The sequence below is a fragment of the Bradysia coprophila genome, unplaced genomic scaffold (genome assembly GCF_014529535.1).
Source record: "Bradysia coprophila strain Holo2 unplaced genomic scaffold, BU_Bcop_v1 contig_138, whole genome shotgun sequence".
NCBI lineage: Eukaryota > Metazoa > Arthropoda > Insecta > Diptera > Sciaridae > Bradysia > Bradysia coprophila.
The window spans coordinates 9,386,326-9,414,204 of record NW_023503409.1 but is presented as its reverse complement, the minus strand read 5'-3'; the positions used below and the strand labels follow the sequence as shown (position 1 = coordinate 9,414,204).

The window sequence follows — 27,879 nt, the reverse complement described above, 5'->3', positions numbered from 1 at the left end:
CGATGGATTTTGCTCAAACAAACTGCCATTGCTTAGCGCGCGATCTCAGGAACCTGGAAACGTAATTAGTTTTTCAATCGGTTTAATATTTACCGAGCGATAAGACTTTGAAATCATGATGTGATCAGTATCCAAAAAAAACTTTTCCAAAGTCTTATCGCTCGGTAAATATTAGACCGATTGAAAAACTAATTACGTTTCCAGGTTCCTGAGATCGCGCGCTACGCAATGGCAGTTTGTTTGAGCAAAATCCGTCGAGTTGAAATTGAATTATTTTTCTGTTGACAGTTGTCAAAATAAGCGAGATATACAGAAATATACGAGATATACAAGATATACGGAATATACAGCGTATATTTCTGCTTATTTCAGCTTCGTGAATTCCCTTATTTAAAGTTGACGTTAGTATTAAAATCAAGAAATCACGAACATTTAAGAAGAATTAACATCGAAAACCGATTGAAAACTATTATTGGTCATTTCGAAGAGACGTTGATGCATCACGGAAAATAATTTCGTAAAATCGTTTTCAGTGATGCCATTGAGGTCCCTTTCAAATGACTAGGTTTACCAGTGAAAATATTTTTTTTTCTGGTTCCATAAATTGCATTCTTTACATTTAAATTCTCTGAAGTGTGCAGATATGCAAGGGATTCTGTCACTTCCTTTCTTAACAATATCTATATTCTATAGAAAATCAAGAACGAAAATTATACCAGAACGAAATCGTACTAGCCACGACACACCATTGTAGCAGATTGATAAAAGTGGTGGCATCTATCCGTTGACAGTTCATATGTCGAATAAGTTTCTTCAGAAACGGAGAACTAAGCAAATGTCGAATTAAATAACCTGTCATTATGCAGTAAAAGTTTGAGTATTATTTCGCAGTATATAATAATACTTTTTGAAAATTGTTCGGATTATTTTTCCAAGTAATTTACGTTCTCATAACAGTTTTTGATCAATGTAAGTGGCAATAGTGGCATTTCGTTCAAGTGTATTTTGTTGATGTATCCGGGAATCGAATGGAAAAAAAGTTGAATTATAAAAATAGGCGATTCCGATGTGATTTTTTTTCTATGGAGTGAAGTGAAGAATCGATCGTTGTCTATACCATGTATTGTAGCTATATATGTATAATGAAAATTCAGCCAGCCGGTAACCATTCATAACCTAATCAGACGGCATAATAATTTTCTTTCTCAATTTTATGATTACTTGTTTAAAATACGAAAATAGCCAACCATCCAGTAAAAAACAAGATTTTCTTACCCGAGTAACTTTTGGGTATTCTTAGGTTATGGAATTTTCTTTGCATTTTTTTTTCGGCTCTGCAATCAATCCGGAGAAGAAAAAAATTTATTTCAAATCGAACCAGGAGACTATGTTACGGATATACGATCAATATTTACAGTCGGATAGCTATTCAAAATAAATATTTTGACTTTTAATGGGTGATCGAACAAATATAAATAATAAAATTTGTGGGTAACAAACATGTCGGTCTTGCAGTTCTGAGTATGTGAGCAATATTAACATTATACATGAAGTTAATCTACACAATTGCGGACGAAAATTTTCTGTACCTACTACTGGATGCACTAAACAATAAATTAACAATTAATTTATTGAACGTCTGCGACTTACATTTCTTCTTAGTTAAACACATATTAGTCATACCCAGTGCTTGTTCTGAAAACGATGTTCGACTATAAATTTGAACATTTATTTTGTTCTCTCTCCTTCCTTTATTCATTTCCTACAATTTTTTTTTGAATTTTCCGACCTATCCAACATGTTGCCATGTTGCCATTTTAATCATATGGACCGTTCATGCCGAACTGCCCTAAAAACCGGATAGTTTTCAAGGAAAAATGAGAAAGATAAAAAACAATTCGATTCAATGAAATTGAAATGATTCGTTCGCATCTCAAAAGCATACGAATATCCAGTTGTCTCAATCGATCAACAATTTTATAATGAAGCGTCATCTGAATAACATTTTTTTGATAAAAATATTCGTTACGCTCTCTTAATGAGCAGTCTAATAAATTAATGTTTTCAAGTGTCGTTTTCGCTGGGTTGATTGTCAAGATTTGTCTGGTTGATTGTCGAATTTTGACATTTTACTGTAAGGACGTAGAAATGGTGTGATTCCAATGTTTTCCCGATTAACCCTACATACGACTGCAAATGTTCGTGTGAATTCATTCGTATACTGCTCTATTTTGGAAGGTTTTTTTTCTGTTCAAGTCTCCATTGAACATTGGTACACCGAAAATAATTCGATTGTTGTGCAAATTAATCGGCAGAATACCAGCCATTGTTCAGTTTATCATGTAGCGAACGAAAACCGTCGTACCCATTTGTAGACAGAGTTCATACCGGGTCCAACAGAAACAAAAAAAAAACAACACAAGATATGGCATTGGATATGTGGACATAAAAGTTGGAAAATACACACAGAATAATATAGATTGAATTAATGTGTAGAATTTTTATCTTTTGTTATTGAGATAAGATACTCTGTAAATTTGCTTTAATTAATTAAAAAAAAAGAAAAATGGAAGAACCGAAGACGAACAATCATAACGTAAACGGAATGTCCATTAAAAAATTTATTTTTTCTCTCTCTGTTTCGTTTATTAGTAAAACAATTGACCTGGTCAAACTACGCATATTAATCGCTCATATTTCAGAGACACAGAATGAAATCATGTTTTTAGATTAGAAAAATTTCCTTTTCTCGTTTTTTTTTCGTTGTTATTGTTCCCATTGTTATTGGTATACGATTCCATATCATTTCCTATTCAGCTTGTCCATGCAGATGTTTAACATCCATATAAAAATAGTCAACGTCAACATTGAGTGAAAGAATTTTTTTTCGTTTCTTCTTTTTTATTCTGCCTACGATTTATACCAAACAAATTCTTTCACTGCGATACTGGATGTTCCACTGCTGGCTACTTGACTGAGAGTACGGAATATGAGAGTGTTGAAAGAAGCAAACATTCAAAATGTTATGTTTTTCTAACCGATAAAATAACGCTGGTGTGTTCAATTTTCATCCGTTTTATTGCCGAGCCAACGACAAAAGATTTTTGAAAACAATTTTCGAATTGAAAACAAAACAGAAATTTAGTTCGTTCTTCGGCTCTCTGCGTACTTTTTTACGTTAGGGTCAATGTAACACTGTAACAGTTTTCAGTAAACGGAATGCAGGCTTTCAAATATCTGGAAGTGTGAAATGGTAGTCTGTGTTATCTCTGATCGGATCCGTACGATTTTCTTGTCGTAGGTATGTGAATTTTTGCATTAAAAAATGTCGACTAGTCGTTACAGTTACAGTTTCAGGCATAACATTGATGTTTAATTGTTGTTGTCGAGTTTAACACTCCCAACCAATCATTGAACTCAGATTTTCTTATCTCAAGCAATAAAACATTAGCATAATAGTCCGTATAGTAAGTGGGTTACTTCAACGGCGCTGCAGTGATATATCATTCTTGTAACAAGTTTCAATTCATTTGGAACGGTTTCTTTAGGCTGCATAGACATCAATAAGTTTTCATTTTCATTCGGGATCTTTCTACCTTACGGAACACTTCCGAATGAAAATACTTTATCGTTCTACTAATTCAACCTCTATCCTACTTCGATTACGGTTTGTCTGTTACGTCAGGTCCAAATTTAAAAAAAATAATCGTAGCACTAGGTGCATGTGCAGCCTTTGGAGACTGCAGACTTTTATGCAAAACATATATTTGACTGATTTTTCTTTCTGTTTCAGGATTCTGGTTATGTTGTTTCCACACTAATCGTAACAGCCCAGTATTTCGGCAGGAAATAATCGCGTCGGTGTTTATTAGACAGTGAAACGTAAATCTTATAACGAATCCGATTCCCGTTCCGATTTTAAATGAAACCGAAAATTGTGTTAACTAAACGACAACTAAATGTGGCAGATAGTGAATAATGAGAACAGTACGATCAAATGAATGTGCGCTTTGGTCAGCATTGACTGATTGAATCAACTGCGAAGAAGGAGATTTAGTTTAGACAAAACCAAACAACAACAACAACAAAAACGAATAGAGAAATATAGCAAACAACAACACAAAAGTGGTTCCGATATAACCACATTCTGCCATGCCGGGAAGTCGGTCCAGCAATAACGAATCGGAGCACAAATCACCCAGAGAAAGTGGCGAGGACTCGGAAGATGAAAGTGAAATCCTAGAGGAAAGTCCATGTGGGCGCTGGCTGAAGCGGAAAGAAGAGGTGAGTTTCGTTTCACGCCAAATTACGATGCCATTACACTTTGTACACCACGCAAAGTTTTCATCGAATCATAAACAAAATTCTAAAATTTATATTATATCGCTGCTGACGCTGCTGTATATACACTACACATTTTATCTCTTCCACATTTCCTTATTCAATGGAACGTAACGAAAATTAGTCCTATAAATATGTAGCTTCGGTTGTATTCTAATGTTTTGCGGTTCATTACATTTGGTTGTTTTGTTGGCGGCAATACATTTCTTAAATATTGATTGAAGTGTCTCTTGCAATACTTGGCGCCGTTCAGTAACGTGACATACCTCATTTTCAAACCATTTTTTTTTCTTCTTCTCGTCTTCTTCTTCGTTAATTCCTCAAGTCATTTTGCAAAAATGTTTTAGATTTTCTAAAAATAAATTTATTTTATTTTTAATAAATTGAGTTTATTGTTCGAAATTAGACGGCTGCATTTTATCCATGCAAAAAGTCGATTGTGTTGTACGTACCATTCTAGTGAAAACTCGGCGAATAAACTAAAAATATGTTTTCACTCACACACACACGCGCACATGATTTATAGTGAATGGTTGCCATATGAATTCAATTCAATTCACTGTTTAACCCACACATTTTTATATCCCTTAAGATGATTCCTCATCATTTCTTTTTGATAGTTATATGCGTTTGCCATTTTTTTCCCTTCTTTTTCACAACGATAAATCGAGTGAATTTGTCTGAAGTTCAGTCGAACATATACCTTATATATACACGAAGTGCTACATAAATAGTAGAACCAAAATGACATTTAGAAAATTTCGACCGAAAAGAATTCTTCAATTTTATTGTGTGTAGATTTCCGTATACCTTTCAGGTACAATATACACACAAGATGTTAGTCATTGCACGTATTGATTAATATTCGCAAGGATTTTCCTTTTAAAAAGAAATTTATAGTTTCGATGAACCATTGCCTTAATTGTAGTTTTATAGTTCGCGGTCGTGTTGCACTCCATATACACAAGAACATTTGATTGATGTCCCATTACTTTGAAGAATTCGCTTTTAATTTATGCTCTCGTGTCTCGGTTGTTCGTTCATGCTTAGATATTCGATTTTTTTTTGCCTTTGTTTTATACTGCAGAACGTTGAGAGTGTAGTTAAGCAAAATTAACAAGACAACCATACTTATAGCGTTACAAGGTCTCGTTGCTGCATTTCTTTGCTTTATTTTGCGGTATAATATTAGCCAATTGTTATGCATAAAACTCACTTAGAGAGTTGTTTGTACGGAGTCGAATGTCGTACAAACGCATGCAAGATGACTAATTCACTTATATGTGATTAACGCTTAGGAATTTGTGCGTGGAACATGATGTGCGTGGAACATGAGAAATGGAGTGTAATGCATGAGAATGTTGAACGTTTAGAAGTTGATTCAGTCGTGTTTGACACAAAATCTAGTACTTCACTAAATGTATCATTCATTATACTACGTGTAAAAGAAGTCACTAGTACGAATTAAACTTGAAGTTACTTCTTTGTTTAGTTTTACCGTAGCTAGTAGCCTACTAGCCGATTCTTAAACGCAAGTTCTCCGTTGTAGTCTTAAGTTTTTGATTTTGTTGACTGGATCCACAAAACGTTCAGGAGACTTTCATATTGGCAGCACATTTCTTCTGGGTCATGTCTCCATATTGCTAGAAAGTCCTACTACCATTTATAACTAAACAAAGCAATTCATCGTACAACGTCCAATCAATAATGTTACACCAATGGTAACATCCATGAACATTTTGCACTCATTCGCCAACTCAGTAAAACACCGCGGCATGCATACTCTTGAACATTTTCCAAGCCTTCATCGATGTAAGGTCATGTTTTATGTTGGCAATGTGCAATTAATTATTAATAAATTTGGTGTACGTCCCTTGGGTACACAAAACAAAATATGGATCTGCTGTTTCAGTCTGGATAGCTTTTAATGTGACTGCTCGAAAATAATCATAGATAAAACACGAAAATGTAATTTTAAAAATGTTAGCTCGTATCAACTGTGCAAGTTGTTGAAGTTATCGTGTAACTTGTCGTATACTGCTAGATAGACATTTGGTTAATTAGAAATTTAAAAACATTTCTTCTATATACGCAATGCTAACTGAAATATGACTGGACTGAAACTACTTCTTAAGAATAGGATAGTTTAGGTTCTGGAGGGATGTCACTTCAATTATAAATTTTATTAGCGGATTTTGTCACCTTTCATTGAAGTGTTCCATTGAAGTGAACCGATTGCTTCCAAGTGTTTCCTAATTTTATGTAAAAATCACGATTTTTCATGCATTTTTAATACAGAGCGACGTGACTAATTGCACGTACGACGAAATTTGCAGAAATTATGCCATTTTGCGCAATATCTTATCAATCTTTTATTGTTTATAGAGTTCCAATGCCCCGATTTATTTAATGCCAAAGTACTCAAAAATGATTAAAAGACCTCGACGATGTGACGACAAAAAGTACACTTTTTAAGTGCATTCAATCCGAAAACCGGAGAGGCCAATTAACTTTCTTCCAGCTTGAGTTATAAATTTGAAAACGTTTTTTTTTTGTTATCAAAGCACCTCAGCTGTGTGCAAGAGCAAATGGAATTTTTTTCAGTCATTTATCGTCACTTCACAGATAGTTTTGAATAATTTAACGAAATGTGCGCATTGTATATTTCCATAACAAAACGATTTACTGGCATCAAGGTTTATGTGCAATTTATTCCAATTGAAACGAAACAATTCGTTGATATACTTATAGTGAAAAGACAAACATTTTTACGCTGTTCGAGATTCTATTTATCAATTTATTTTGACTACTTATCCAATAACGTGATACTAGTTGAGTGCGGTTCGGGGGCTCCGCACTGGCGACAATTAATTGGTGTTATTGTCGAATACTGGTCTTGATTTTCGAATATTTTGTTTGAAAAATAACATCTTTGAAGGGCGATATCTTATACAGGACGATTCATTGACCAAAACCACATTTTATCTATATTGGCCAGATTTCTTTGGCACTGCCATTGCACTCAAATTTTATCACTCATCCGCTAAAATAGAACCAACGAACCATGATTTTATTGCGTAACATTATTACCCATGATCGTTAAAAGTAGCATTTTCACCGACCGATCGGTGGTAATCAACAGTGCAAAAGATGACATAAACGATTTTGGGCGGCGCGACGAGCACATTATCACACATTTCGCTTCCGCAGTGTATTAATAAATGCAGTCGAAAAGTCAACAGTTTTGTAATTTTGCGTCGTCTTATGTCTGTCATCTTTGAGGGTCATTCAATGCACCATGTATACACTGTGCCATGCCACCACTGATTTTGTACGATTTTGGTTCGACAAGTGGTATTTAGCAGAAATAAAAAGCGAAACTCAAACTCGTCCCATCAGTTAATGAGTACATGCACGCATGCATGCATTGAGCTGTAACATTGGTGTTATCGATCTATTAAGTGTAACGAAATGATTTGTTTATGAGTCACAATTGTGCTTCAACTTTCCGATGCATAGCATTTGATATCACAATGATGCGGACGCGAAATGACTGTAGGCAAAGTTAATCAAGTCGAACAAGTCGACTATTTTCGGTGGTCGGTATTAACATTGAATCAAATTTTGATTAATCAAACAATCAAGGAACGCTGTTCATCTAAATACTTAAGTTTAAGTGAGCTTGTTGTGGTTTGACTAAATTTTAGGCTTCCTTTTTATCTCGACCCGGCCATCGGGGTTTTTTTGTAAAGCTAATTCCTTTTCATTGTACAATTGAGCACATGATTGACTGAGACGAAGTTTTAAACCTGTTGCAGACGACTGTCATCTGTTATCAACAACGACAGCAATAATAAACGACAAGCTCTGACTAATACGGTCTTATATAGCAAAAAGCATGTTCAAAACAAATGAAGTAAAAGATTTCTGAAATCAATCTATGAAAATCTTCGACCAAATGAAGTAGTTTGAATAGTAAAACTGTTCATATGCTTGCCGTATGTGACAGGTTAAACAATAGAAACCAAAAACCAAGCCACAATAGATTACGACTCTTTATCGGTAGGAATTCCTCAAAAGTGATAATACATCCGATTGTAGAATCAGTTTTTCAATCTAACTGATTACAAACGCAATCAGAAAATTCTTTACATCGCATTTAATGTGCGGGCATTCCACCAGTTACCGTTATCCTTTCTTCTCGTCAATAAAAATTGGCTTTCCGGCAATATTTAATTGAATTTTCGAATATTAAAACAAAAATATTCTCGATTTAGTTGTAGCACAACATCAACATTCAACATATCAATGTCGAAATCGTATGAACTTTGAACATATTTTCATAGTTTAAATTCATGTGCTGCGCAATTTTATCATGTCTGGCGCTATATATGTTATGACGCATGTCGTTCGTAGGAATACTGTGGTGTGCTTGCAGTCATGAATGAAGTCGATATAATTAAATAAAACAGACTTAACAGAAAAAATATCAAAATGATTTTTTTTCCGTTCTCTGATGTGTGTGTTGTCTGTGTCATTTTTGTTTATTTTCTCTCTTTTTCCCAATAAATTTTCATCTCAGCTGTCCTCCGTTTTTTATCTAAATAAATTGATCAGACGCGAGCAAAATGGAATTGAAAGTTATTTCTGTGATTTCTGCAGATTCAATGTCAATCCAAGTATTTGTCGAATAAAAACGACGAATTAACCTTTTGCAGACGGCTGTTTTATCTATCAGCAACAACTGTGATGATCTGTCAAATCTAGAGAAGTAAAAGATTTGTTTAATTTGATAAATTCTTCTAAGTCTGCGAAAGGTTAACACCAATTTTGCACTTGTATATCACATGAAAACGGTCAGATCATTTTTCCATTTAATTCTCTGAAAAATTTGTCTGAAATAAAATCAGGTGTCACTGTCACTTCGCCGAATGCCACGCTCGTCAAAATAATATAAACAATGAGTGACAATGGATAATCGTACTTAACATTTTATTTTTGCAGCTATCAGCAGACGGTTTTAATTACATGTAACGAAAACTGCTTTTAGTGCATCTCGACATGGCCTTGTCAAACCAAAACAATCTTACTCATGCTCAATTTACTTGTCGCGACGATAAAATTTACACTTTAAAAATTGAAGTGCAGTCCCTTTAATGATATATCTATTGAGAATCGCGACTATTAAAGACGGGCAATTAAGCTTTCCACTCCATCGAGAAATGAAATCTTTTTTTTTTCGTACATCTTGTCACTTCACAAAAAGAATTACAAAATGATCGTCCCCGTAAATTTTCATGCGATAAAATGAAAGTTGTGTGTGCACATCAGACTTGTTTTTTTCGCAGTTGCTTGACACACGTTTTTCTCACATTTTGTGTGTTGTATTGTTTTCGCTTTTCATGTCTGCAATTAGAGGTTGGAGCGTTGGTGATCGTTTGTTATTTGTAAATGGTGTCATTTTTGTGATCAAATAATTTTTTTGTTGCTTCGTCTTCCACTTCCACGATCAAAATAGGTTTAACCCAATTTCGTTCCCACTGATATTTGGCAAAATTTCAATAAAATATTTGCTTTAATTTAAATAAATAGTCGGAAAAAAATTTACATAAATGTCGGTATTGCTGTGAGGCATAAAAAAAAATTAACATTGCTTACTAGCGGCACCGGCACACTGTACACAGCTATTTCCTCGTTGGTAAATTTAATTTCAAACATTGAATTGTCCACATATTGATTTTTCCACTTTCTTTAATTTGTTTCTGCAATCAAAAACTGGCGAGTTTTATGACGTCCTGAGTATCTGGTTTCGTTTGAGATTATTAATTACGTTTATATGCTACCGAAGTACCCGATCTTGTGGCGAACATTATACGCGATACTTAAAACAACAGATCGAATTTGTGTGTGGCGATACTCTCTTGCTGTTTATCAAAGATTTGAAGAAAAAATCATTTAAATTTAGTGTTGGTTCTAAGATCTGAGTCAGCTATTTGGTAGAAATTTCCTTTCTTCAAAAGCACCAGATTCTAAGCGATATGGAGAGATTATCGTTTTAATGCGAATCGTAAGGTACGGAACAACACTGTAAAAACCCATTTCATACAAAATAGTACTCTGTCGAGTCGACTATGACACTTTTGCTTGAAGTGAGATTCCAGATTCAACACTAAATGTTACACTTTTATGCTTCACCAAGTCGATTCGTTGTTTTCATACACACTTGACTTGACTTGACTTGAGTAAACCAAATGTGCTCCTGTGAGCGCTCCCATGAGAACATTGAACGTGAGGACTTTGGTACGATTGTGACTCATACCCTAATCCCCCTTTTCGCTGTTTTTGATAATATTTAAAGCACACTAAATGTCTTTACTTCACAATTTTCGCTTTAACTGTCACCTCTTCACACTTATGTGTGTTCTGTGTGATTGAATGGTATCAGTGTAGGGCACACCGCTCTAGTCTACTGTTTCCTTATATACCACAGAGTACTTTCTGTGATAACTAACTAAACCATCGTCGTTCGATCTATGTAGCTCCTTAGAATTGTTTACATACTGGAGCTGCGCGGGTCATTGTAATCAATATATTTTTTACGGAAAATAAATGAAATGAAATGAAATGAAATGTGGTTGAACTAGCTACTTTATTATTGATAAATTATCAACCAACATTCATCAATTACCTCTTCTTAATCGCCTTACCTTTTCACCTCCTGTTATAACTCACAAAACCTTCATAGTTCAATCTTCCATGTAGGGCCAAGACTCACTTTCTTTCTCAGGTCACAACCACTGTCCGTTCCGTTCGTCGGTTGATATTATTCACATTATCGTGTCCGAATTTCATACTAATACCAATGCAGGTCGATTCAAGTTGTAGGGCAGGGTTCATCGATTAGCTCATACGTAACTTACACACCTACTTACTTACTTAAGTTGTAGTGGGGAGATGAACCAACTGCTCGAGCCTGACACAGCTAGTGTCTCCAAAAAATTTTCTCAAGGGGAACCACAGGGATAAGTATTCGTTATTTTCATACAAATCTCTAATATCTACGAATCAATGAAAGCACACACCCACACGCTGACTACATTTACTTTGAAATACCTTTGAAACTGTTCCGCGTGATATTCTGGTCAGTAAAGATCGTACAAAAGATCTCTCTGTCAGTCTTACTGAGTAGCGAGACCTTGAATTTCATTCATTTATTATTTGCTGACATTTCGCCCATTCATAAAAATCAACTAAAATGCGAACTTACACATGACTTGGTTGTGATGTATATTTATGGACCCAAAGGTTACAATAATAATTAGAATGTTACGCATGCACCCGCCCACAATCCACCACTAAAAGCCAGTCCTGCAACAACGAAATACTGTAAACGAAAGAAATAGGAGATCTAACGAATATATTGTGACAGGTTTACCGTTTCAAGAAAAAGTTCAAAAACTTGAAAACAAAACCAACTCGAAACTCTTTAATATCAAATTCCTCTTCTCATAACAGTCACGATGAACGAACAGTGGTATGTTTGTATACAGAAGACAGAAAAAAAACTTCGGAAAATTTGTATTTACATTGTTCATTTACTCTCCTACGAGACACAAAGACGTTGCAAGCAGTATTGATTTATGCAATTTTGTGGTGCAAATTATCCACTTACATATAAGATGTCTATGTCTACCTTTCAAGTCTTAGTGAATTTGCAGATGTGTCATTTTTTCCCTCCGGTTTCTTACTAAATCCACTTTATCCGCTTGTTTGTTCGTGATATTATTATGATACACATACCATCATTGTCATGAAGAAAATGTTGTCTGGCTATCGCCGCGTATTCTCGCCGGTTTTATGCATTCGATGGGAAAAGAAGATTTCCAGAACTGAAACGGCATATCGAAAAATGTCCTTCAGACATATTGGAAATGAAAACGAATTTCGTTTAAAACGTATGGTAATCTCATTTCCCGACAATATTGCATGACACACCAGTCCACACCAGATATATATATACGTGTTCACTATCATCACCGGGACACTTTTAGAGCAAACAAGCATTTTCGTGTGTGACTAATCGTACACAATTTAGGTTGAGTAATTTTCCATTTAGATGAATCAAAATTAATGGATCGAATATGTCAAGGCAATGGGTTTTGCGTTTTCCTCGCGTGCCATTTTGAGTATTGATTGACTGAAAATTCAAATACCTTTTACAGACGCCAAGAATATCATCAATTTGTTGGCGAATCTGTTACTTCTTTTAATCTAAACATTTTCATTTTTCAAATCAAAATCCGGTTACGAACGATTTGCTGTAAAAGACACAATAAGCCACATCGTCTATTTTTGTCTTATCTGTCGATAACAGATGATATAGAATTAGGATGACAATACCCAACACCCCATAACAGGGGGAATTTGGTATGTAGTAAAGTGTTTCCACAGTAAATGCAGTGTCGCTATTCATTATCATTATGAGTCGATCATACTTAAGTGTGAACGCGTAGATAATTTCGTCTGTAATTGTATTTATCTCGCTGGAATTCTAGCGATCTAGTTGTGTGGCTATTACAATTTGAACAAACTTTTTGCAGCTACAAAATCATTCGACAGAAATTAATCAATTTCCCATTATTCGATCAACAGGTAGAACAACGAGATGTTCCCGGTATCGACTGTGCTCACTTGGCTATGGACACGGAAGAAGGTGTCGAGGTTGTGTGGAACGAGGTTCAATTTTCCGAAAGAAAAAATTTCAAATCACAAGAGGAGAAAATTCAGTTAGTGTTCGAGAATCTAACACAATTAGAGCATCCAAACATAGTCAAATTTCATCGGTATTGGACCGACACACATAATGATAAGCCTAGGGTATGTGAAGCGCGTTTATCACGGCGTTCGTTGAGCATTCAATTAAAATGTTGTTGTTTCTTCTTCCGCAGGTAATATTTATAACAGAATACATGTCCTCCGGGTCCCTTAAACAGTTCCTTAAACGGACTAAAAGGAATGTTAAAAAATTGCCACTGCAAGCGTGGAAGCGGTGGTGCACACAAATTTTATCAGCACTCAGGTTTGCATCACACTCATCGCATCATTTTTCCTAATTTCCACTAAATGATTTTGCAATTCATTTCACAGTTATTTGCATTCCTGTTCGCCTCCTATAATCCATGGCAACCTAACCTGTGATACAATATTTATTCAACATAATGGTCTAGTAAAAATAGGTAGTGTAGCTCCAGATGCAATACATCATCATGTTAAAACTTGTAGGGAAAATATGAAAAATATGCATTTCATTGCTCCAGAGTATGGATGTAAGTGACCGGCGGTTATCATTGCCAATCTCCCAATCCTAATCAATATCATTTTTTTCCATTTCCCTTGCAGCTGCCCTAACACCAGCCATTGACATATTCTCGTTTGGTATGTGTGCACTTGAAATGGCTGCTTTAGAAATTCAGGGCAACGGTGATTCGGGAACACTAGTCACAGATGAGCATATAGCCCGAACCATTGAAGGTCTGGAAGAAGCTCAGCAAAAAGACTTCATATCTAAGTGCCTGTATTATAATCCATCAGAACGAGCTAGTGCTAGGGAGTTACTATTTCATTCGCTGTTATTCGAAGTGCATTCGTTAAAATTGTTAGCCGCTCATTGTTTGGTGGATACATCACGTAAGTTCAGTGTGCTGTAAATGTGTAAAAGAATTCATGAATGAGAACGAATTTCGGAAACTGAATTGTGGAAGGTCAGAGTCATTAGCCGGAAAAGTGTTTTCAGTCGATCGTTTCGGCAGATTAGATTAATTACTTCCATCAATTCAGTTGCTCGTTTCGTTGAATTTTGTTCGCATAATAGAATTTTGTCGCATTTGCGATAACATTCAGCGACACACCGGATTTTAATCGTTGACCCGGCAAATTTGTTTAACCTTTTCGTTTGTGATGCTTTTTTTTTACAGAAAACCTGTCGGAAACTGTTTTTGATGAAATGATGCAACGCCTATATCAACCAGATGTTGTTCTAGCTGATATACAACGGCTTTCAGATCCAATTGAATATAAACTGGCTGATGTGTCATCAGCTGAAAAACTAGAGAAATTCGTAGAAGACGTAAAGTAAGTGCAAACCGACAGACTACACGTTGTGATTGAGTGTGCACGGCTGTCGATTGAGTCATATAATTCAATGTTTTCTTGTTTTACATTTAAGATACGGAATTTATCCATTAACTGCATTTGGTGCGAAACGGCCTCCTTTATCACGACCCCGGGCTATATCACCGGAAACCGCGGAATCAGTCAAATCTGTCACACCCGAACCAATTGATGTGGAATCTCGGAAAGTAGTTAACATGATGTGTAGTGTTAAGCCGCGTGATGATGGTGCTGAATTATTGGTAAGTGTTACCATTTGGGCTGTAAGAGACAACTTAAGCTCGATTACGATTGGAATTCTTTAGAAAGGGGCAAGCATATTGCGGCATCAGATCTCGTACTTCCTTTGTTCAAAGTATCGCCTATTGCTTGAATCTTGTACTTCACTTGTTTTAACAATAATTTTACTGTCGTTAGACCAAATTAGCCGTCATATTGTCGTCGTTGTCAATAACAGATGGCCATTCGGTTCTGAAAGGATCTGATTTGAAGGCCAATGACTGAGTTTCTGCAGCAAAAAAAATGAAGAACGAAGTTTTCGGAAGTCTTTGGCTGATCTTATAGAAAAGTAAATCCGCTTAGCTTCCGGATTAAAGTGCCACTGGGTCCAACCGAAGGTGTTTGAAGGCGGTCAGATAGTTCCATAGAGCATAACATTGCGCTCCAAAATGGCTACGTGAATGGTCAGCTCAAAATAGGGTTTTGGAAAGGGTCAGAGCGCTTTAGTTTCCATGGACACTTTTCAGCAACAGCTATTTCATTCTGCGGCCATTCTGCGGCAAGGCTCTAGAAACAATTTAATTTTAGTAGACAAATCAAATCCGCCCTATAGCCTGTTCTCCAAGTCAGTGCCGGACTGGCCCTATGGGCGTTCGGGCGATTCCCGAAAGGCCTTTTGATTTTTGTATGGATAAAGTGCAACGAAGGGCCTTTTGAAAAATTTCTTCATACAACGCCCGAAGGGCTTTTTTGAGCCAGTCCGGCACTGCTCCAAGTTCTGTCTTTCATGGAACCACATTTCCCTTCCCTCTTCGTTTGTATCTAAGGACTAATTCATGCCACATTTTCTTCCACAGATGACAATACTTCTACGTATGGATGATAAAATGAATAGACAATTGACATGTCAAGTGACTCGTGACGAATCAGCGTCACTATTGTCACACGAATTAGTGCATTTGGGGTTTATACACGAAGTGAGTATTTGTTAGATGAAATTGTCGACGAAAACTTGGTGAACTGAAATCATTGTTTTTTTTCTCTCTCTCCCTTCCTCCACAAAGACCGATCGAGAAAAAATCGCTATACTCATCGAAGACACACTGCAAAGTAATATTAACAAGCTGGGAAACATGCATCAAACATCGGAATTGCACCATCATTTGCCAATACCTGCGCATTCGACCAGTTAGTAAAAAAACAAAACAAAAACAATAAAAAAAACCAAATCTACAATTTTTCTTAGTGAAGAGAAACACAGAGACATTCCTTCCTACCCCGAACCCCCTACTCATTGAATGTTTTTCGTTTTTTTTTTATTTTAAATGCAAAGGAGTTTTCGTAGAACATTTTCATTTTTTGTTTTGTTTATTTTATTTATTTTATTATTTGTAAACTTGTTACACACATTTCCCACTACTTTCGGTTTTGTTTTCTTCCGTTACGCTTTCGTTGCCATAAATAAAAAATTTAAAAAAAATTTGGAAAGTTGCTTAGTAGTTACCTGACAATGATATACACACAATTTATTATTATACACCACCACCACCACCACCATCATCCCTCTAAATCAGTACTGACTGTTGTTGTTTTATTATTTTCTTTGTTTTAATTTTTTAATTCAAAAGTAAACTAGAAATTGTGCCGTTTATTTAACTGTTGATAAAAAGTGTGAAAAATCAAAAAAAAAAAAAACAAAAAAACAAAAACAAACAAAATCAATCCGATGAACAATTTTTGGGCAAAAAACATTTTTTTTCTGTTTTCTTTACCGAAAAATTGCAGATATTGAACGAAATTGGAGCGTTGCCGATGAATCAACAAATGTGTCCGATAGTCAATATGCATCAGATGCACAAGTAATTGCTTCCACCACAACTGTACCGACAACAACCACAACGACAAGTCAAAATGACGCTGGCCGGAGTGAAAATATGGAAAATTCAGGAGATGTATCGTCAATTGAATTGAACCAAAGCGATGCGTTACGATCCGGTTTAATTAATTCAATTGATAGTTCAGACAATGCATAATAAGCAAACGTTCGTGATTTGATGTTTAAATTATAAAAAAGATTTTTTTTTTGTTTTTTCCCTTCCTTTTTTTATTTTTTGTTTTCTATTTTATAAGTTCGATCTTTAGCACAATTTTACTACTCAAATTAAAATATTGAAGAAAAAAAGAGAGAGAGAGACAGAGATAAACAAACAAACAAAAAACGAAAACAAGCAGTGTCAAGTCAATATATAATAAAAATTGTGTCTGTCAATTTAGAGCAGAGGACAAGAAACAATACAAGCAAAGCAAAATGAAATATCAATAATCAATTATATTATTATGTAGCTGCTAAATGGAAGAGCATAAAAAAAATTTGAGAAAACATTTTTAATTTTTAATTATTTTTTTTTAATTGCTAGCATGGATATGCTTTCAATTTGCTTTTAAATATATAAAGAAAAAGAATAACCACAAGAAAATCATAACTTTTATCTTACTTTTACTGTACTTTTATTGAAATAAATGTAAATAAAGAAAAGCAAAAGCAAAAAAAATCCAGCATTTTAACTCAACCAAACGTTTAATTTTCCTTTGGAGGGATTCTTTTGAAAAACAGCCTACCGAAATCGGACGCATTTTCCAGTGGACTTTTTTATATGTGCCTAGAAAGGTATTCGACCCTAGAAGCCAAAACCACTTTCAAAAAAATTCTTCGCAGTTTGTGTGGCTGGTGAAAGGTGATCTAAAACCGAAAACTTGCACTTTTCTCACAAAAATTTCAATAAATCAATCGATAATTATTGATATTTTGATAATTATCAAGATATCGATAATTCGATATATCGATATTTCGGTCGGAAATTCCGATATTTATCGATATATTCCGATATATCGGTATATCATCATGAATTTTCAGATAAATATCAAAATATCGATATTTTGATAATTATCGAATTTCGGTATTTTGATAATTATCGATAACCATCAAATTATCGATAACGATATGATTAATCGATTATCGATAAATTCTTTCGATTGATATTATCGATAATTTTGAACGTCTCCTCCCATCCCTAGTGTCATTAGAAAGGTAATCACATGTATTATTGAGCCGAATAGGGACTTATTGGGTTTAAAATTCATTGACACTGAAATATGTGCAGTTGAAGTTTTCAACCGAAGACTTAAACTGTTCTAACTGAAATTTCTCGAGGTTCACAAAACGTACATGGTCGTGTGGGGTATCATTTGAAAGGTAATTTAATATGATTTTGGGCCAAATAGGGTCTTATGAAGTTTGGATGCATCTATGATGAAATATGTACACCTAAACATTTCAACTTCTATTTCATCCAAACCACATAAGACCCTATTTAACCCAAAAACACATTAAATTACCTGTTAAACGACCACATGACCACATACGTTTTGTGTACCTCGAGAAATTTCAGTAAGAACAGTGTAAGTCTTCGATTGAAAACTTCAACTGCACATATTTCAGTGTCAATGAATTTTAAACCCAATAAGTCCATACTCGGCTCAATAGTACACGTGATTACCTTTCTAATGACACCCCACACGACCATGTAGGGCTTGTGTAACTGGAGAAATTTTTGTAATAAAAGTGCAAGTTTTCGATTTTTGATCACCTTTCACCAGCCACACAAACTTTGAAGAAATTTTTTGAAAGTGGTTTTGACTTCTAGAATACCTTTCTAGGCACAGATAAAAAAGTCCACTGGAAAATGCGGCTTTATTATTATTTCGTATGGCACATAATACATGAACAACATTTTTCTACAGTAAGTAACAAGAATCAGATTCTTTTAGTCAGGTAAATTTTACATAAAAAACTATCAAATGAAGTGAGAGAAAGATACCCAAAAATCACATTTAGTTTCTGTCACAAATCGATGTCCAGGAGTTGTAGCCACTGTACCGCAACAGGAGTGAGTTTGTGGAGTTCAGAGATTCCACCTTCGAATTTCTTAGTGACGCAGTCGTTTACGATGTGATCTGTGGTTTGAATGATATTCTGATCGCAGTCACAGTGTGGAGATTCGGTCGCATTCCAATTGTGAAGCATATTCGCACATCGACCATGACCAGTTAGTTCTAATACGGTTGATTCGACACCATATTTTCCGATTTTCGTCCATTCCATTCAGCTTTTCTGTCGGATCATTGATGAGGTGGTTATTTCGTTGAACTAGTTGCCATGATTGTCTCCTCTTGTCCAGAATATCGTGAGTGTAATTTTCATCGACAACGACGCGTTCTTTCCAGATTTGGTTCCTGGATTTCAGTCTCGGGGCTCGTGTAGCCATGGACAAGTCTTCGTGTGTCGGTAGCGTTGTGTTTTCGGAAATTTTTGACCATTCACGGGCCATTGCTGCCTCACGTCGAATTTCTGATGGTGCGATGTTTGTGAGATATGGCAGCCAAGGCAATGGTGTCGACTTTAGAGTACCAGTGACTGTTCGTAGTATAGCTTTCAATTGAACGTCAACCTTATCAGTGTGTGCACTTCGAAGCTAAACTGGGCAGCAATACTCTGCTTCTGAGTATACAAGTCCCAAAGCAGCTGTTCGGAGCACTGTCTATCTTTTAGAGAATTTTTCTTGATTTTCTAAAATTTTCTTGATTTTCTTTACTTTTTTTTAATTTTCTACAATTTTCTACAATTTTCTTGAATTTTCTAAATTTTCTTTATTTTCTCAAAAACTTTTCTAAAAGACAGGTAGTGAGTGGCTCGGAGCGTGTTACCGTTGCTGCCCCACGTAGAACCGGCCAATTTTTGGATTATATTGTTGCGAGTTTTCAGCTTTTGCGCTTTTGGCCTACTTTTTCCAGAGATCATGAATTCGTCGACCAATTTCTAAGGAGGTTAAATTCAAGGCATCTCGAATTTTGGAGAAACATGGTAACAATGGAATCGCAGGTCCGACATTTATATTGTCTTGTGTGATTTTCCTAGTCTAGCTAGGTCAGGGGACAACCACGTTTTCAAACAGTTCTACCACTAAAACGGCACTGAATAGAGTGAGTTATACCTCGTTGATCACGTAATAAAACAAGGCAAGGATTCCACTTACAGAATTTTTTTTTGATGTTCTCCGTATAAACATTTTATTTTTAGAATTCGAAATTAAGCTCAATTTTTAAAGTCTCTAGCAGTTCATGAGTTGATATCTCGAGAAGAGTGCTGTATCGTAGTATATTACTTTCACACAGAGGCGCCGACTTGTGTTTTTCCCATGGGGGGCAAGATTATTTTTTTGTTTTAGTACCAATTCGTAAAATCCTAGTAATTGTAGATCATAACAAATTCTACTATTCTTATGTCGAGTTGACTGAGTAATAATAACCCCTATGACTAAATTTGATATCCCCAAAAAAAGAATTTCATATTTTCAAAATAGATTTGGTATCCTCAAAGATGTATTTCGAGTATATACAATGTCGCAAAATACAATTTTAAGTAAAGATTCTAATTTATTTATATCAATCTACCACTTTAATCTAATCTCTATTCACTTTAATTACTGTAAACAATTTTCTCATTCATGAATAAATCCATCAAACGAATAAGTCGATTCTATTCGCCTAGTCAGTTGGCATGTAGAGGCGCCTCATTTTTTATAGTACTTCATTCTCTCTGGACTATTTTTTTTTAAACAACTTCACATTGATTCATTCCCATGTAATGTCACAGCAGTGAAGTTGGTTCACATGAAAATAAGCGCAGTGACAGCAGTAATTTTATGACAGAATGTACTAAAATATGGGAAAACTCTATTACATTTCTTCTTAGTTTCTAAACATCATTCTCCTATCACTTCTGACGATAAAAACTTGTATTTCAAGATTAGCGGATCTCCAATAGGAAATTACTCCTTTTACGGAACGTCAGACGTTTTTATTTTTACAAAATCTGTAACAAAGACACGATCTTCAGATCAGTTCCTGGACGAAATGGTTCAACTTATACTGCAGAGTAGACCTCAACTCTTTTTGCGTTGTTTAAAAACTTTCATGATTCATAAGAGTCCCACGACTTTCAACTTAGACTGCAATTTTTTTTGCCTCGAAAACATTAAGAGGGATTGCGATTTTGTCTTATAAGTCTTAATTGCCACAGTTCAATGTATCTGGGCCCGTAACCTGTTGGAATTTCACGGATTACAATCCGGACTTCTAATAAAACTCCGATGTTCACACTTTGAACGTTTATTAGAGAGTAATTGTTCTGAGGACAGAACACCGTATTTATATGCTTCTGAGCCTTAAGTTAAGGCCCTTAACTAAGGTTACTCGATCTATTCATTCATTTGGGTTCCTATGTGAAACCGCTCCATATAAGTTATTGTCAAGTGAATTCCAACACAACGCTCAACGAATTTTCTTTTACTTTTTCACCTAAAATCTTACGATTTACATCGAAATACGTCCCCAGTCCCCTGTTAACAAGCCAAAACATTGGGATTTACGTTTGATCGCAGTCTACATAGAAGATTTTGGATACACACAGGTGAATCTAAAAGATTTTGATTTTGTGAAAATGTGGATTTTAAAAGTTGATGATTGAATCCAAAGTTACATGAGAAAGCTGGTGAGGAAAAATTGAAACTATGAATTTGAAAGAATAAGTGACCATTGGAAAAGTAGTTTCTGACCATTGTCTTCAGTTGTGTTGGTATATTAAATATTCTAATAAATATGTTGCAATGTTGTAGTTTCAACTTTTCCTTTCATGAGGGGCAGTGCCCCCCACAAGCTTTCCCATAGGGGGCAATCGCCCCCCCTCGCCCCCGTATACTCGGCGCCACTGCTTTCACATGAAAAAAAAGTTAACTTTCGGCAGAGAAGTTGTACATGTACATGTTGTATATATAAATTTTGTAGGGCGATATTAATGTCAATGTTCATATGTTCGCTGGCAGAGTTTTTGCAATCATTAATTAACCTAGAAAAATTTGGAGTCGGCTTCAAGAACGGAAGTGCAGTCCATTTCGAGTTACTTTAAGTTGACAACCCAAATTGCTCTGAAGCTCTAAAAATGAATTTATCTGTAAGTTACTATTTAAAAAATTTTCGTTTTTCTTGGAAAAATTCGTCTTAGGCGTCTCAGCAGAAGCGGCAGAAGCCAAGAAAAATGACACAATAATAGCAAATGAACAATTTGGTTGGTGCGTGGTCCAACAAGAAAACTTTTTACTCCAGCGTTAAATGCTGCTTATTTTCGAGAACGTTTATTTTCATCTATACTGCTGAACAGGGACTATTTTTAGGAGTTTAACTCTTAAAAATTCCTTAAATTTCTTCAAAATTCTTACATTTTTAAACTTATTCAATTTGAGAATTCTGGGGATTTTTCTAAAAGAATTTTATGGAAGAATTTTTAAAAAGCCAGTTTTTTTTGTCAATTTTCATAAAAACGTTGTCGAAAAACAAATAATTTTCATAAGAATCAACTGAGAGAGTAATTCCCATACAAAATTATTCACAACAAAATGTTCAGATGTTTCTCAAGGAATTTTTTACCAAATTTTGATAAAAAAACAACTCGTTGAAAAACACCAACAAATAATTTGCATGAGAAACACTTGATTCCTATGAAAATTACAACAGTTGTGGGTAAACGTAAATGGAGCTGCATGTGCAAGGGGAAAACAGCGAGAAAATGCACATGCCTAGTAAATAATACCCATGCTGTTAGAAGATACACTGCACTTCGTTTTTACAACCTACTTACGTCATAATACTTTTAATACTTTACCCATCAGCTTATTTAAGGGTTGATAATCTCTTTCATAGAAAAGAAGCTTTTTTTCTATGATCAACATAATTTTATCGTAGTCATATCAGTTAAAAATGATAATTTTATCTCAAATGTTCTGTTATTATCCAAACAAAGCTGTAACTTACACCCTGTAAGTGGTAAGTGTAGATTACCTAACTTCTTAGCAAAGATTGCGCAGAGCATAATTACACGTAAGCTCCATTAACCCTCGTCAAGATCACGAAGATCACTCTTATCGTTTCCTTTATCGACTTCTCCGAACATAAAAATGCAAACATTTGTTTTACAGTTTTACTCAAACTATAAAATGTAGTTAGACGAGAAATGGAACGTATAAAAGGGCAATCCTCTAGGTGTTGAATGTTTCTGTGAATGATTGTATCTTTTCAAGACAACAACATGAAGTTTTTGGTCGTGCTCTTGGTAGGTTCAGTTTATTAGCGAAATTGAAGTGGAAAAATGACTGAATCTTATATCTTTTGAAAGTTCTCGCTTGGTACGTTTCAAATGAGTTGGGGTGAGATTCGTACTGCTGGACATGTTATTCTGATGGCTAGTGATGGTGTTTCGGGCGGAGCTGTCTTAACGCCCGACAAAATATGTAATGGTACAGACAGAATCGGAAAATCATTTTGTAATGGAGAAACATCTGTGTGTGATTCTACTGCTGTAGTGGTATGTTGTACGTGAAGAAAGATTCTGCCTTTTCACAATGATTAATCACAAACAGACATGTACCACCGCCAATTCTGGATATACGGTCACATGTCCTGCAGAAAAACCATACTGTGCTAACTCTGCGTCAGGAACACCCTCTTGTACAGCAATGCCATCCGCAGAATGCCCTGATAAGGTTTCAGCGTTCCAATGTACAGGTGTTGGCAATTATCCAGATCCTGGTACGTTTTCACGAAAGAAATGTCTTAGCACTCCAATCGTTTTGATAAATTTCCGTCCATTTCTTACAAAGCCAACTGCAAAATCTACCACAATTGTTACATGGCAAATAGCGAAATCAAAGAGCAGACGATCGAATGTCCACCTGGTTATGTATTCAATCCCAACTCGATATCCAAACAGTTCTGTTTGTTTACTAGCACTCCATCCAAATGCGTCACCGTAACAGGCTGCGATGGCACAACTACTAAAAACATTGCCATAAATTACACCAACAATGCTCAATTTGTTGCTTTGTGCCTTCCAGCACCAGCATCTAATCTAATCTAATCCAGCACCGGAACAACCGTTGATATTCCAATGCCCCACAGGAACAAAACCTAATTTGAATGATCTTCCTATTTCCTGCACGTTCACTTGCAAGTCTGAAGGTCAATTTGCGTATAAGCCGGACAGAACTTACTACTACGAATGCCGATTTGATTATGCGAAAAGATTGTACTCCACACTGAAACGATGTCCGGCAGGTCATGAATTTGGGAAGACGGTGTGTGTTCGATTGTAAGCATTTGATCGAGTTTAGGTTCAAAAATGGGAAAATAAAATTTTGACCAGACGAAACACTAAGAAAATTAGTTCTAGCGAATGATAGCATATTTTAGTGAAATATTCTTTAATTTCGCTAAGTCTCGCCAAATTTAATTTCGTGAATTTTTGGTAGGTTTGTTGAAGTTTAGATGGATTTATCACAACTTAAATAAGTTCAGCAATTCTTGATTAAAAAAATTTCGACTGGTCAATGTCGAAATTCGTGAAACTTCAGTGAAATTTAGCGAAAGTTCGTTAAGTTTCTTTAAATTTCACCTAAGTTTGTCTAAAAAAAGGCGCTAAAAGTACAGAGTACACATTCTCTCTCCGGTTCTTGAAACTGTGCCACAAGTCGTTACACCGAAAATGGATCCTGAAAACTCACTCCTCACTCGTCCGAATAAAAGTCCACACAACATGTTCAACAATTAGAGGAATCTTCACAAGGTAAAAGTATCCCTTGTGTCAATCCGCTTTACGAATTTTTTCTTCATCTCATATGATGTGAAACTGAGGAACTAAACTTTTTTCTGGAAAATGGAAACGCGATTTATATGAAAAAATTAAAAGTTAAACATCTACCGAACGTGAAAACTTTATTAAAAAAATTCAATTTTCCTTAAAAGCTTGATTCAATACCAACATTTCGTGGAACAACATTTTTTCACGTGATCCAAAAACCAGGAAAACTCCGTAACTTTGAGGTACTTCACGTGTACACAGGGCCTATTTTTCATATTTTCCAATGAATTTTAAAGAATTTTAATGAATTAAAAATAGACCCTGGTGCTACAGTGCTACATGCGTCGAAAACCGTACTTATCATGTTTCTAGCTTGTCTTTCGACGCCTTCAGCGTGTAATAAATATTATACTCCTGTGTCTAAATGATTATTTTGACGAGTTGGTGATCCTATAAGCCGAAGGGGAAGGAATCATAATCCAACTCATCAAAATAAATATTTGGACCAACCATTCAGAAACAGGTGCATTTCATTTTTTGAGTGTCGATGCAAAGATAAACCCACACTGCCTCTCCGAGCTTACCATAAAATCCATTACATTCCTCGGGATAAAAATGAAAAGTCTCGTTTTTGTGTGTTCATCCCTAGTCATGTAAAATACGATTAAACAAGAGGAGTAACTCAATGGAAATTATTACACCAATTCCCTCAACGAAATTTCAAAATTTCTCAGAAATACCAAGACAAAGTAACAACTTAAGCCTTCATAGAAAAGAAGCTTTTTTTTATGATCAACATAATTTTATCATAGTCGTATCAGTTAAAAATAAAATATTTTTATCTCAATGTTCTGTTATTATCCAAACAGAGTTGTAAGTTGTAAAGATTTCCTAATTTCTATGTAAAGATTGTGTGTAGCATAATTACGCGTATTAACCTTCGTCAAGATCACTCTTATCGTTATCGTTTCCTTTGCCAAACATTTGCTATACACAAACTATGTACACGAGAAATGGAACGTATAAAAGGGCAATCCTCTAGGTGTTAAATGTTTCTGTCTTCTCAAGACAACAACATGAAGTTTTTGGTCGCGCTCTTGGTAGGTTCAGTTTATTAGCGAAATTGAAGTGGAAAAATGACTGAATCTTGAATCTTTTGAAAGTTCTCGCTTTGTACGTTTCAATCGGGTTGGGGTGAGATTCGCACTGCTGGACATGTTATTCGGATGGCTGGTAAAGGTATTTCGGGAAGAGCTGTTTTAACACCCGACAAAATTTGTACTGGTACGGAAAAAATCGGAAAATCATTTTGTAATGGAGATCCGTCGGTTTGTGATTCTACAGCTGTAGTGGTATGTTGTACATTTAGAAAGGTTCCGCCTTTTCACAATGATTAATCAAAAACAGACTTGTACCACCGCCACATCAGGATATACTGTCCCATGTCCTGCAGAAAAACCATACTGTGCTAACTCTACATCGGGAACACCCGTTTGTACAGCAACGCCATCCTCAGAATGCCCTGATAAGGTTTCAACGTTCCAATGTACAGGTGTTGGCGATTACCCAGATCCTGGTACGTTTTCACGAAAGAAATATCTTTGCGCTCAAATCATTTTAATAAATTTCCGTCCGTTTCTTACAAAGCCAACTGCAAAATCTACCACAATTGTTACATGGCAAATAGCGAAATCAAAGAGCAGACGATCGAATGTCCACCTGGTTACGTATTCGATCCCAACTCTGCATCCAAACAGTTCTGTTTGTATACTAGCACTCCATCCAAATGCGTCACCGTAACAGGCTGTGATGGCACAACTACGAAAAACATTGCCATAAATTACGCCAACAATGCTCAATTCGTTGCTTTGTGCCTTCCAGCACCGGAACAACCGTTGATATTCCAATGTCCCACAGGAACGAAACCTAATTTGGATGATTTTCCTGTTTCGTGCACATTCACTTGCAAGTCTGAAGGTCAATTTGCTTATACGCCGGACAGAACTTACTACTACGAATGCCGATTTGATTCTGCGAAAAAATTGTACTCGACACTGAAACCATGTCCGGCAGGTCATGAATTTGAGAAAACGGTATGTGTTCGATTGTAAGCATTTGATCGAGTTTAGGTTCAAAAATGGGAAAATAAAATTTTGACCAGAAGTTTGCTAAGAGATTTCGTTCAAACGAATCGTTTTTTATTCCGGTAAAAAAAAATGGAAGCAACGATTTAAGAAGGTAGCATTTCTGCTCGAATCTGCGTATATACTTGATAACTCTTTGATAGATCCAGTTTTTCGTTATGTCCGATCCTATTTTACTGAAATATTTTCTCTAATTTCTAATGAAGTTTTGTTAGTTTATTGAAATTTAGATACAATGATCAAATAATTTCGGTGTGCTAATGTGCAACAGCTGATTTTGTATCAGCTGGTGTCTACTTCATTGTTAGTACGATCTGGATTTATCGGTTGTTACCCGTCACACACACATATTCAGCAGCATTTTACAATAACCAAATGTTTAAAGACATTTTTTAAATGGTAGAAACTTGGTTATTACAAAATGGTGTATATCAAGAGAACAGCAAGATAAACACAAAGTAAACAATTGTTACAGTGTTGACCAGTTGAAGATGCAAAACCAGCTGTTGTTAGATCGGCACACAGAAATTATTTGATCAGTGCAAATGTATCATAATTTAAATAAATTCAGCAATTCCTGATACAACCTAACGATGACAACCTAACGACCTAACGATGACAAGACATTCGACCATTCGACAGATCGACTTTGAGAAAATTAATCCTAACGAGTTTCTCAAAATTGTAAAATTTCACCAAAGATTGTCTAATAAAGGTATTCTCTCTCTTTCGCTTAAAACTGTGCCAACAAGACGTAACAACGAAAACGGATCACCTGAAAGCTCCCAAATAAAAGTCACCACAACATGTTCAACATTAAACTAATTTTAATCACGTGGTAAGTATATTTGGTTTCTATATAAATTCATTATTTACTATTTTATAACAAAAATAAATTCCGTTGACTAACTACACAACACCCACAAATTTTATCTTGAGATTCAATGTGATTTCTTCTCTAACTTAAATACTGTGAATCGGAACTAAAATCTTGAATGTTGCGTTCGGTAAATTATAGCTAAAAAATAAAAGCAAATTTGAGGAAGCAGGGGTTCAGTGTTGGAAAGCTAAATTTATATTTTTAATTAATTAATTTTTTTTTGTTCAGCTAATATTTGAGCAGCTCTACATTTGCGTTGAGTGTATTTTTGTCGTTTGTATACATTTTAGAGTTAGTTTAGAGTTAAAAGGCGACTCTCCATTGCACGCTAACGTTTACACATCTATTATAGCAACCGAACTTAAATTAAAATGCCG

The 27,879-nt window shown here is 35.4% G+C and overlaps 2 protein-coding genes across 5 annotated transcripts; both read left to right on the top strand.

Annotated features, from left to right (window-relative positions):
* Positions 1-804: 804 nt before the first annotated feature.
* On the top strand, positions 805-17,272 carry LOC119074009 (nuclear receptor-binding protein homolog). Of its 2 annotated transcripts, none has more exons than XM_037179942.1 (11): positions 805-969; positions 3,794-4,284; positions 12,994-13,218; positions 13,290-13,420; positions 13,489-13,667; positions 13,741-14,028; positions 14,316-14,472; positions 14,567-14,753; positions 15,588-15,707; positions 15,795-15,918; positions 16,516-17,272. In XM_037179942.1, exons 2-11 carry the CDS (start codon positions 4,153-4,155, stop codon positions 16,761-16,763), a joined length of 1,791 nt encoding a protein of 596 aa, XP_037035837.1. In that variant the 5' UTR covers positions 805-969; positions 3,794-4,152; the 3' UTR covers positions 16,764-17,272. The 2 variants fall into 2 exon arrangements, with proteins under 2 accessions (XP_037035837.1, XP_037035838.1); XM_037179943.1 differs by lacking the exon at positions 805-969 and adding an exon at positions 1,143-1,161.
* A 5,551-nt stretch (positions 17,273-22,823) lies between these two features.
* Positions 22,824-26,665, top strand: LOC119074033. Of its 3 annotated transcripts, XM_037179975.1 has the most exons (4): positions 22,824-22,954; positions 25,642-25,830; positions 25,886-26,054; positions 26,126-26,665. In XM_037179975.1, the coding sequence occupies exons 1-4, from the start codon at positions 22,904-22,906 to the stop codon at positions 26,587-26,589; spliced, it is 873 nt and encodes a 290-aa protein (XP_037035870.1). In that variant the 5' UTR covers positions 22,824-22,903; the 3' UTR covers positions 26,590-26,665. The 3 variants fall into 3 exon arrangements, with proteins under 3 accessions (XP_037035870.1, XP_037035871.1, XP_037035872.1); XM_037179976.1 differs by lacking the exons at positions 22,824-22,954; positions 25,642-25,830; positions 25,886-26,054 and adding exons at positions 23,066-23,206; positions 23,262-23,430; XM_037179977.1 differs by lacking the exons at positions 22,824-22,954; positions 25,642-25,830; positions 25,886-26,054; positions 26,126-26,665 and adding exons at positions 23,066-23,206; positions 23,262-23,430; positions 23,502-23,929.
* The last annotated feature ends 1,214 nt before the right edge of the window (positions 26,666-27,879 follow it).

What these genes read in the sequence shown, in the direction of transcription:
- LOC119074009 (XM_037179942.1), top strand. Translation starts at nt 4,153, where the DNA reads ATGCCGGGAAGTCGGTCCAGCAATAACGAATCGGAGCACAAATCACCC. An exon ending in CACATAATGATAAGCCTAGG is followed by an intron (nt 13,219 to 13,289) that starts GTATGTGAAGCG and finishes CTTCTTCCGCAG; the next exon opens with GTAATATTTATAACAGAATA. An exon ending in ATGATGGTGCTGAATTATTG is followed by an intron (nt 14,754 to 15,587) that starts GTAAGTGTTACC and finishes TTTCTTCCACAG; the next exon opens with ATGACAATACTTCTACGTAT.
- LOC119074033 (XM_037179975.1), top strand. Translation starts at nt 22,904, where the DNA reads ATGATTGTATCTTTTCAAGACAACAACATGAAGTTTTTGGTCGTGCTC. An exon ending in AGTTTTTGGTCGTGCTCTTG is followed by an intron (nt 22,955 to 25,641) that starts GTAGGTTCAGTT and finishes ATCTTTTGAAAG; the next exon opens with TTCTCGCTTTGTACGTTTCA. An exon ending in TGGCGATTACCCAGATCCTG is followed by an intron (nt 26,055 to 26,125) that starts GTACGTTTTCAC and finishes TTTCTTACAAAG; the next exon opens with CCAACTGCAAAATCTACCAC.